This window comes from Heterocephalus glaber, unplaced genomic scaffold, assembly GCF_053883595.1.
Source record: "Heterocephalus glaber isolate CG9 unplaced genomic scaffold, H.glaber_assembly_v1.0 deba00001446, whole genome shotgun sequence".
Classification (NCBI taxonomy): Eukaryota; Metazoa; Chordata; class Mammalia; order Rodentia; family Bathyergidae; genus Heterocephalus; species Heterocephalus glaber.
This window is the reverse complement of record NW_028258298.1, coordinates 1583343-1595373: the sequence shown is the minus strand read 5'-3', so window position 1 is coordinate 1595373 and position 12031 is coordinate 1583343. Positions and strand designations below refer to the sequence as shown.

At 41.7% G+C, this 12031-nt stretch overlaps 1 protein-coding gene across 1 annotated transcript in view; it reads right to left on the bottom strand.

Annotated features, from left to right (window-relative positions):
• Ncapd3 (non-SMC condensin II complex subunit D3) overlaps window positions 1–12031 on the bottom strand; it is a 73460-nt gene that overhangs the window by 7636 nt on the left and 53793 nt on the right. Inside the window, exons 24-29 of the mRNA XM_004862668.4 lie at window positions 11369–11607; window positions 10550–10629; window positions 3564–3701; window positions 3180–3313; window positions 2760–2962; window positions 792–902 (exon numbers count right to left, since the gene is read on the bottom strand). Coding sequence (XP_004862725.1) covers window positions 792–902; window positions 2760–2962; window positions 3180–3313; window positions 3564–3701; window positions 10550–10629; window positions 11369–11607 — 905 coding nt within the window. The remainder of the gene's footprint in view (window positions 1–791; window positions 903–2759; window positions 2963–3179; window positions 3314–3563; window positions 3702–10549; window positions 10630–11368; window positions 11608–12031) is intronic.

The following is a 12031-nucleotide window of genomic DNA, read 5'->3' as shown; positions in this document are numbered from 1 at the left end:
CAGAAAGGAAAATCCCTCTGGTGCTTCCAGCTGTCAGTACACACAGCTCCACAGGCAGAGGGAATCCTTCCCGGATTCTGTGAGAAGCGGCAGTCCTACGGCACAGCTTAGAAACAGGATGATGGCTTGTTTAAGCATCTTATTTAGGACCTAAGTTCTAGTGTTCCTCCACAAACCCCTGAAGTTTAAAATAGTTACAGCAATAAAAATATAAGAATAATTAGGTTCTCCTTTTTTCCATGTAGTAAGCCTCTCTCCTCCTCCTTAGCTTTCCTAGGATAAAAAGCTACTGTAAAAATTATATCCAGTGTAATTTTGTTGTAGCCTTTGTAGGGAAAAAATTTTGGGGGGGAAAATATATGAACATGGAAAAAAATCCTGATAGATTAAAGGAAAATATTGTTGCATTTATTTCTGAGACACCTGGAAAGTAAACATCCCATAATTAACCTCATAAGCACTTCTTACCTCACACCTCACCAAGATGCACTAAGGTGACTCTGCCCTGGGCCCAGTAGAGAAAGTCTTTAAAATAGAATCTAATCCTATCAAGGGTGGACACTCAGGGTGGCACATCAGCCCTTTATAAACCCAACTGCACAAGTAGAAGGAGCAACTGCAGCAGCACCCCTGGTCAAGCCCCACCTGACAGTATTTCTAAACAAATCAGTGGAACGTCGCTTTTGCTGCTTCCTTGGTTCTTATCTTTACTATCTGTCTACACCCGCAGAAGATGCCAAGTGACGAACTTGGAGGTGGACACAACCCCAAAAGTCAAGCTCCTCCTTTACCCTGAGATAGTACATGAGTTCCCGCAATGCTGGGATCTTATTTTTCTCCAGTATAGTCTTCAGGGAAATGATAATTGGAATAATATTTTCTATGAAATTCTTCTTCTGGACCTGCAGTAACACAAAAACATGTTTTAGATTTATAAACTTCTTTTTGTACAACCAACCTACCATACTATGAAAGTTTGTTTTTGATTTTTTGGTTATGATACTAGGGATGTACAGACCTGCTTTTCTGTAGCATTACAGGAAAATACTTGGAAGATTTGTATTGCAGAGCACAGATAAATACTACTCATATTTTCTAAATAAGAAAAAAAGAGTAAGAAATATGTTGAATAATGATAAAAAAAGCTCCAAATCCCTCACAGACCCTTGACTCTGGCTCCATTCTCAGTCTTTCCATTCAGCATCCTTCCCTACATCCTGTGTTCCTGAGGTTGAAATGATAATGGTCTAAAAAGGCTAAGCATGAAAATGGCCAGCTTTGTACATGGGTGTGTGTGTGTGTGTGTGTGTGTGTGTGTGTGTATACGCCACTTTGCATATTCAACTTTGTATATTTTCAAAAGTGCTTTGTATTTATACAGTACTTGATTTAAATGATCAGTAACTAAAATATTTTGCAATAAATAAGAATTAAAATATTCTATTAGCTAATATGTGTAAGATTTATCCTTCTGAACTTGCAAAGTACTCTTTGATATCATTTAAAGTCACTAACATGTTTCTTGCTTGTAAATAATTTCTGAAAAGTCTTATCGGGGCCAGGCGTGGTGGGACACACTTGTAATCCTAGCACTTAGGAGGCTGAGGCATGAGTCTTGTTGCAAGTTCAGTGCCAACCTGAACTGTATAGCGAGACCCTGTCTCAAAGAAGAAACAACACAAGTCTGATCAGTCCCTGAAACAGGTAGAACAAGCAATTGAATAAATACGAAACTGAACAGATGGTACTAGTTTAGGAACAGTCTTAAAGAGTGGACTACATGTGTTGTTAATGGGCACAATAAAGGACCTTCTCTGCCTCAGACACAAAGCCAACCACTGGTGATACAAAAGTGAAGCCAAGAATTCCTGCCCTTGAGCTGCCGAAGGGCATAACACAACAGTGACAGGAGGCTGAGGTTTTCAGAGACTTCTCATGAGATAAAACATATATATGATAAATTTGCCTATCTTAAGAGAGCAGTTTTGAGCTTTTGACTACAGGATATACTGGGTAACCAATGCCACAAATCCCCTACAGTCCATCATCCCCAGAAGTTCCTTGCTGCCCCTTACAGTCAATCTGCTTCGAGTCTGTTATAAGCAGAGGGATAAAATGCTCCAATCTGCATTTAAGGAAGATTGCTCTGGCAGCAAGGCAGTTTATGGCCTGCAACAGAAGGAACTAGAGACAGAAAGGGTGCTAAGAAATCTACTGGGAATGGAACAGGCCTGAAAGGTCAGAACCAGTGGAAATGCAGAAAAGAAGTGATTTGTAAGATCAAATGGGTAAGATCTCTCATGGCAAGCCTGTAGGACCAAAGTCTATTCCTTTGGGTCAGATGGAAAACAGAAATCAGCCATTTTAAACTAGGCACCAAAAATACAGGACCTGGTAAGGTCTGGGGGCAGGTGGCCTTTCCCAAGGTCAATCAGATTTAACCTCCTGGTCAAAGAACACACCTGGCAACCAGACTCCCTTCCTGTGTTCTGCTGTAGCACCAGGTGCCCTTTTGATGATTTGGTAGATAAATTAGGAGAAGAGGCAACAGCAGGAAGAAGAGAGGATTAGGATCAGTTAGGATCAGTTGACATACATCTAGGCAGGCAAGCAGAACTGGGTCCAAGCTCATACGAGGAGCCGGAGCTAGAAACAGGCTTGAGGGTCCCCCACCGCTAGGCAGATGACAGCAGGACTCCAGGCACAACTGCCAGGAAGCAAAGGCTGGGGGCAGCTGCAGAGGAGGATGGCACACGCACCTGAGAGATGAGCTGCTTCTGTGCTTCCTGCATGACAATGTTGGCCAAGGCCACGTTGTCCTCCTCCAGGAGGAGGATGTCCTTATCCGGCTTAGCTCTCATCGCCAAAAGCTTGATCTCTTTGGAGCTGAGGACCTCAAAGGTATCTGACAGTAACTCACTGGCTTCCATGTCAAGAGGTAGGATGCCATCAGCGAAGCAGGCTGAGAAAGGGACAAGAGACCAGCTCCTGTGAAACACCCAGACCTGGGGAAAGGTAATTCAGAGAAGTGGGGCCATCTGGGGCTGGGAGGGGTGGTGCCATGGGGTCTGCATGGGCCACAGCTGATGGCAAAGGAGGACAGGTCTTCCTGCAGATCACGCTACAGACCTGCTGGGCCACGGTCGACATCCATTTCACCCCAAACACACCATGCCTACCCAAAATGCTAAGGCAGATTTTCGAAGTGATATTGAACCGTTGCTCATCTGTGAAGTGCTCCAGAAGAAACTTGTAGATTTTCATTCGGCTCTCCTTATTTGTCTTTCCCTTCAGTGAAAACAGCTGCTTCTCTCTGTGGCAGAAGAGGACAATTTCACCACATCACGTGTGCTGGGTGGCAAAGATAAAACACAGAATGTAAAAAGCGCCCTCACAGCTGTGCGCCCCGAGCTCGAGGACACTGCAGAGACTGGGCTGTCAGCACAGGCATTTTTCCCAAGGGACTCAAGTCAGGGTCTGTGTCCCACCCTGATACGAGACAGTCCCCCATGCCTCAGTCTGCTCTGCCGAAAGGCACAGAGGCCACTGGGTCCCTCACTGACCTCTCTGACTGGGGGAACTTGTTGTACTTCTCGTGCTTCTCGTAGCTGTTGAAGTGGAAAATGCACTCGATGAAGTGCTGGAAGAACATGACGGGGTTCCGCTTCAGTAACAGGTGAGCCAGACAAAACTCCCCGAAGCTACAAAGGGAGATTCAAAAGAAGGAGACCCATTTACTATCCACAGACACCTCTACAAATACATCAGTACCTCTGGAGAACAGAAAAAAATGGCAAGGTAAGGTAAAGGGTTCTAAGTTACTCCAATAAATGGGTTCATCAGACCAAAAGCAAAGCAGAAGCCAGGCACAGTGGTGCATGCCTGTAATCCCAGCACTCTGGGAGACTGAGGCAGGAGGATCACACGCTTGAGCCCAGCCTAGGCAACTTAGCAAAACCTTGTCTCAAAATATAAAATAAAAAAAGGACTGGAAATGTAGCTCAGTATGAGGGCTCTACATTTAATCCCCAGTATTACAAATAAAACAAAACACAATAAAATAAGCTAGGTAGAAATTCTGCTTCTTTTATCTGTTCCTCCTCAATGCTTCCTTTTGAATCCGAGGTCAGTGTGAAGGCTTTTGCTATGAAGTTTCCTTTCAAAATTTTAAGATGTGACCTCCAGCTACATTTCAAGGAGGAAAACCAAACAACCCAGCTTCCCCAAACAGCTTCTTCAAGTATAGATCATGGCACTGGTCACCTGAAAATAAACATCTGAATTTCATCCCCCAAACTTCAAGTTTTTGTTCACAATGATGAACCACAGCCAATATTGGTAACTGGAACTTTACTTTTGAGAAGGGTTTATTAACAAGACCTTCATAGTCTAGGTCAATAGGGCAAGTACAGAACTCTCCACACAATGACTATCACTGAGCTCTGGTCACTGGCAAGCCCTGGGTGCTGTCCTTCACCTGGCCCAGGCTCCCAACATATCTGCCCAATGCTACACACTGGACAGATGCCACCAAGACTGCACCAAAATGAGGGGAAAGATCCTAATAGTTTCCAAAGCCATTTGGAAAGGACAAAAGCCAAACTGCTGGCCTCTAGGCTACCTGACTATTTCTGGTTTTCCATGGTAGTAATGAACAATGCCAAGACCCTGGGTTTGCTTGGGGGCTAACCTCAGGTGGTTCATTCACTGCCACGACCAACATTTAGCTTCATTTCAAGCCCAGATGCAATTCCTACTTAGAAAGGAGCACTGGGCAGCTCTCCGCTAGACAGGAGCAGGGACTAAACAATCCAGATGGCAGGGGCTTGGCTTTGGGAACATCAGAACTTTGCAGGAGATTCACCTTCCCCTAGTACGTGCCTCGGGCTAAGATTCAAGTCAGACATGATTCTCACCAATTAAAATTACACACATCAATTAAAACAGAAGATGGTTCAGAAATCATGATAGAAGCCTAGAAAAACTTCTGATGCTGATATAATATCACGCTTTAACTATTTACGTAGGAAATAAGGCAGCAGCCTGATTTATAAATACAAAAAGAAAACAAATGAAATTCTATTTAATATAAGAAATTCTCAAGAATTCACATGAGGGCAGCCAGAAGCACTGTTTGACCAGAGAGCAGTCAGTATATTCATTACAAACTGTGCTGCTTAGCAATCCAGGTTTGAAAGGGGAAGAAAGTCACAGCAGCTTAATGTTCTTTCTAAACAAGGGTTACTTTGGTAAACCACTTCTATACATAACAAAGTAAACCAGAATTCTCCATATTCTCTGACCAGATGGAGATAACCATTAGATAAGTAAAAAACAACCTTCAAAGAACCATAATTTTACATTCTGTAGTCCTTTATTATAGTTAATCTAGCATGGCACAGAAAGTTTAATGTCTATCTGACCTTTCTCCTCAGATTTAAAGTCACATTTATGAAAATGTAAAACTACAACTTTTGCAAAAGGAGCTCGTTTAAGCTTTGACCGGAGGCCAAATGCTAATCTACTCTGCGTTTGGGTCAAGAGCAGATTAGCAGAGATCATGCTGTAGAGGGGTGGTGAGTAAACTGTGGCATGTGTATCGCAGTGGGCACACACAGCCCTCTGTAAGCATGACAGCCAAGTCACCCTAGCAGCCAAGCAGTGGATATTCAAGTTTAATTGCGGTGTTGGCACTTTGTGATAAATAAGTGGGTTTTGGGTTGAAGTTTGGGCACTCGTCTCTAAAAGGTTCGCCATCGCTGCCGTAGAGTCTCTGCCCTACTGGAAAATTGGCTCAACCAACTATACAGATAAACTCAGTAGTAACAATTTACCCAAAGGTTCCTGTGCTCAGGGCTGAAAGCAGATATAGATTACCAGCATGAGGCGCTAGGGATCAGGCAGTACATAATATCCAGGAATAATCTTGCTGTCCCATCCATCGGGTTTTATTAAAAGGCCAAGTTTCAGTCTTGGTGGGGAAGACAAACCCATGAGTTTGATAAACATGAGAAGAGGGACTATTCTGGCTTTTGTTTGCTGAAAAGTTAACAGAAATTAACATCCCAAAGTAATGCTTTCTAGAAGAGGCAGAAGACCTCCAGGTACCCAGATTAGGAAACCTCAATGGCTCTAAGGAAAGCTTAGTGAATTAAGAACTCAGCCAGCATCTGTGGCAGTTAATTTTGATGATCAACAAGACTGGACTGAGAGTTGCCCAGGGGACTTGTAAAGGTTCTAGGGGTGCTTAGGGACTGTATCCGGACCACAGCCCCTCCTCTAGGGTCCGGTCCCCTGCTCTCTGATTCCTGGAGCCACGAATGGAGCAGCTTTCCCCCGCCATGCCCTTCTGCCATGAGGATTCTGCCCTGGAGTCAGCCCATCATGGACTCACACCTCTGAAACTGAGACAAATAAACCTCCCCTCCTTTAAGTTGTGTATCTCAGATCAGTGTGTATCACGGAGATGAAAAGCTGAATACAGCACCCTTCCCCAGCATGTTGGCATCCCTCAGGGCAAGTACTAGGGACAGATGGAATCACAATGCAGATGCAGGGATACTGTCTAGATATAACACAGCATGAATCACAGACATGGAAAACAAGGACAGACCAGCTAGTTGAAGCAACAATAACCCTGTAGGAGAAAATGATTACTCCTTTACTAAGAATCAAAATTCAGCATTCAAACAATCTGATAAGGCCACAAGGGAAGTAAAGTCTGTTCACTTCTATTTTCAGTATTATAGGAAACATAAAGATATGACTTATTTCAGATTTCCTTCCAAGACAAATAACATTTTGAAGGCTTCTATTACCGGGCTCCTCTTTCTATCTGGCTTCCATGTGTCTACTTGGGGATCTGACCCACTTCTACCAGAATGCTACTGGAGTCTGGAGCCTGGTTCTTTCCTCCATCTTTGCTCTCCTTGGTTCCTACCCTGATCCAAGCCCCCTTGTTATAAGGCTCTTATCTCTAGCTCACCCCAATATTGTTCTATATTGTTCTTTTCTCCTGATCTAACCTCCCATGATGCCTTTCTCTGGCCTTTCTACAGTGTGCTGTGTTCCAGGTTTCATGATGCATCAAGCCCCTGCCCTCCAAGTCAGTGATGGTGAACCTTCTAGAGGCTGAGTGCCCAAACTACAGCCCCAAACCCACTTATTTATCGAAAAGTACCAACACTGCAATTAAACCTAAATATCCAGTGCTTGGCTGCTGGGACAGTGCTGGGCAACTCTGCTTATGTGCAAACAGGGAAGACTGCGTGTCACATGCCACAGGTTTGCCACCACTGCTCTAAGTGATTCTCTGCACTTCCTCTTCATGAGAGCTGGCTTTCCACCAGGGATGCCATTTCACTTACATTTCTCTCAAAGGGAGGCTGCTTCCTCTCAAATCCCATAGGCAGGAGACAAGGACCACATTTCCCAGCCCATTAATATCTTCACTCATTTATTTACCAAATGTTCACGAAGTGTCTACTTGGGTTTCATGCTCCCTTTCAGGTGCTAGGCTTTAAGTCCTCTGTCCCTCATGAATCCTATAATGTAGTGGGTAGATAGTCTATACGAAAGGTGTTATCAGAAGTGCTCTGAAGAAAAGAACAGCTGGAGGACGGTGCACACAAGAGAGGGGAAGGACAGCTGGCCACTGGTGGAAGCAAATGAAAAACAAACTGCTGCACTTCGTAAGATCCAACCTCTGCTCACAGCCCCTGCACCTGCCCACTCTGCTCTCTACTACTAGATACCTGGTTCAACTTTTCCTTTCCATTCTAGATCCCGACATGACTCAGTGTGTTCAATGCCCATACAAAGGAGCTGAACTGACATGGTAACCTATTTTCCCAACTTCATGGACTGCAGGGATCCCATATATGTGTTTCATGTCACCAGTCCATTGCTGCATCCTGGCACATCTCTACATTGGATATCAAACAGCCTACTTCATGAACACCCCCCACCTATCCTTCTAGCTGTCTGGCTTCCTTACCCCATTCCATTTCTTCTTCAACTCCACTAAGCCCACTAGGTAGTTTAGTACTTCCTGTTTCTCCCAAACCAACCATCTGTGTTATATCCTTTTTCTTCCTCAAGGATACATTATACTGTATTATTCACATTCTTGCCTTCTCTCTGGACCCTGTCTGCTTGCACTTTTGAGGCAACTATTCAGTTGTATGGCTTATATTTAAATGTTCCCCAAAGCCTCATGCAGTCATAGTCGGGGCTTTTCAGAGGTGGCTGGATCTAGGGTATGTGAATGTGGATTAAGGGTGCATGGTAATGGATTAGTCACTAGTTTATCATACTTCTGGGTGTGGGTTATGGGAAGCCCCCACTTTGGGTGTGAGTGGCACCACCCAAAAGGCCTATAGCCTGGATGGGATATAAGGGAAAGAGAGGCTTGCTGCTTCTACTGCTTCTGCTTACTACTTAGTGCCTTCTGTCTTCCCTGCCAAGGACTGTTTTTACTCTGTGATGCCCCTCTGCCATGCCACTCAGCCTTGGAGCCAGCTTTACAAATTGTGAGCCTTTAACTTTAGGTGTTGAATATTTTGTCTCAGCAATGATAAAAGTTTAACTAAGACATCAATTAAACAAACCAAGTGTTATTTGGCTATTTCTCTATGACTACTAGATTACAAGGCCATTCACCTATGTGGGGGAAGAGGGGAAAAAAATCACAATTTTGTAGCTTCCAAATTTTGGTTTATATAACCAATTAAAAATTTCATATAAATTTGCTCATGCCAGAATCTTCAGGAAATCCAGCTGAATAAATACTTTAATGTAAGCAGACAGGTCTGGTCTTTGACCTAAAATCTGGAGAATAGACTAACTTAAATTACATTTAGCAAATATAGTCATCAACTCTTCGAAGTTAAAAATCCTGTCCACATTTGAGCCATAGTTTAAATAAACCCAGAATGCCAAAATAAAATGGGAGGATTTAAGGATGGGGTATTAAAATGCTAGAAGAAATGATGATAATCTTACTATAGTGTAAGATCTCTTTATCTTTCTCATTTCTTTCTGATTGATTTTCTGAGTACTTGTATTCACAGCTTCTGCATAGGTTCTATTTATGCACAGATTAATGCTCCTTTTAAAATACAATCTTTTACATTAAAAAAATTAATTTTTAACCTATATATAAAACCATACAAATAATACATATTTATGGGGAATCATATGATATTTTAATATGTGTATATACTTTGTAATGTTTAAGTAAGGTAACTGTACTTATTGCCTCTTTTTAGTACATGTGTAGGAACTAACGAAATTGACCAAAAAATGAGAAGATACAGAATACAGAACCAATCTTACCTCCAAAGCTCCCAGCTGAAAGCCACTCCAGGAATTTCTAATTATGCCAGCCCATGGGCTATGCGCTGTACAGAGAGCTGCGAGGGTCAGTATTAGGGAGGTATTGTAAAGGTGGGAGGAAGTAGCATAGTTATTTTGTCCCTTTCCCAATTATACAAAGAAACAGAAAATGATAGCCCTAGCTTTGTGTTTCTGGCTCAGACAGTATTAATTAGAATATTAACCATCTACTACTTGATTGTATGAAATGTTCCTCCTTAGAAAATAACACCCAAAGAAAACAGCAGAAATTCTTCCATAGAACTCAGACGAAATTATTGGTGACCATATTTAGAACCAGAGGGACCCATTATCATAAACTATTCATAGTCGAAGAACTCTATAAAGACCTTTTCCCACTGTGGTAGCTTTTGCCGTGGCATTCAACATTCTGTCTTCCAATTGCAGATTTGCTTTCAAAAGAATAATTCATACAGTATAATATAGGATAGCAAATTCTATCAGAAAAATTCTCAGCTCTTTGAAAAGAAATCCTTAAAAATGATAAAATGATACAAGTTGTGCATTGCTGTGATTCTAACTACTTGGGAGGCTGAGGAAGGAGTACTCCTAAGTTTGAGGCTAGCCTGGACAATTTAGTAACACCCTGTCACAAAATAATAAAAAAGACTGGGAATGTAGCTCATTGCTCTCAGGGTTTAATCCCCATTACTGTCAAAAAAAAGAGAATAGGAGCCTTATAGTTTGTATGCTGTATTTCACACTGCAACTGTCTAAATTCCTAGAAATTCTTTCTTAAAATTTCTGCACTTAAAAGAAAGTATGAACTCTTTAACAAAATTAACACTTGGGGGGTGTAGAAGTCAACATAATGAAGTCAACAATAACTTCTATACAGATTAATATGACAAAGCATATATTGTCCTTTATTACTCCTTTGGGAGAGCAAATAATGTTAACAAATGTAGCCAATACAGAGATAATTTATGAGTCTGGACAAGTTTTTTTCTTTTGTTTTGTTTCCAACTTACATGTAAAATAAAGATCTGTAACATAGCCTACCATTTAAAAAAAATAATGCTACCTTTTCAGGCAACTGCCCAAAGCTCACAAAATCATGAATAAGTCAACTATAAATGAGTCCTAAAGAAATCTTGTGCATACGAGAAATTAGATAAAGTTTTCAGTTGTGTGACATGAGGGAAAGACTTACCTGGCAATATCTGGGTGTGAATCTATCAGCGTGCTGACAAATCGAAAGAACAGAGAGCCCTTCCATTTCACAAATTCTTCCTGTACAACAAAGAAAAACCAGCACATTTCAGGCTGAATGTTAATGGTAAACCTTTGAGGCATCCAGTTATGAAGACCCTGTTGACGTTCCTTGTGTAACAGCACATTTGCAGCATGGTCTGCGCAGGAGACATGAGCTGCATTTGGCAGCGTTTACTTTCCAGCCATCTTGAAAGCACAGACATGGAGGAACATGTAGGAAGAACAGCACCAAACATTCTACTGTGCTGGAAGTGACTCAAAGCACATGACTTTAACAGGACAGAGCCACTGGTGCCTCTGTAGGAACATAATGCACGAAAAGATGAGCATGTAAGACATAGAAGGGTAGATATATAACTTAGTCAAATGCCTTCTTTTTAAACATGAAATATTATTTCTTCCTCATTACAGGCCAAACATATTCTCTGAATGAATATCATATCCAATGCTCTGTAGAACCTTGTCATTCACTATTTCTTTTACACACTTTTACTCTACATGGCGTTTGGAAATGTAGAACACAGCACTGTTTGACAGGATGTCAGAAAATACCCTAAATGAGTGTTTACAAGTAAAGATGTGTTTAAAAGACTACAATGAACATCAGAAACATTCTAATGTTAGATATTCTAAACAAGAGATGGAGCTAATTATTTTTAGATTCCATTACAAAGCAAGTACATTTCCTAAGCTAATTAAATATTTTCTTAAAAATGAAGTAGTGGTGGTTGCAGGACAATCTCATTCTCATACGTACTTGCAAAAGGTTGGTAAGCAAGATGAGTGTCTGCTTCCGGATGAAGGGATCTGGGTCCTTCAGGCACATGGAGATATGGGGAATGTACTTGTCCACCATGACCGTGTACCGGATACAGAGATCGCACAGCACAATGATGACATTGTTGCGGACAGCCACGTCCTCACACAGCTCAAGCTCTCGCACCAGGGCTGGGATGCTCTTCTTTGCAAGGTCCTCATGCTGTAAAGACAGCTTACCTATCACAGAAGAAAACAAAACATTTGGATTCCATTCTACGGGTTTTATTTATAAAAAGTTAAAACAATAATCACAAACAATAAAAATGAGAAGCAGATACAACTATCCTAAATATTATAAAGTTTGAAATACCTTAAGAAAAAATAAATCTCATGAGGGGTTACATGAAGTAAAATGTCATGGAATGTTCCCTTACATTAATAAAATTATCTTTTAAATAAAGACAACATTTGTTTTGATTTGTTTTTTCTTTGATACCGGGGATGGACCTTGTGATTGTGAGGCAGGCAGCGGCACCACTGAGCCAAATCCCCGGCTCCAAGACAACATTTGAATTTTGCATGTATCTAAAAAATGACCAACAATATCTAATAGATGATTCATTTTACTTTTTTTTAGCAGCACTGGGGACTGAACCTGGAG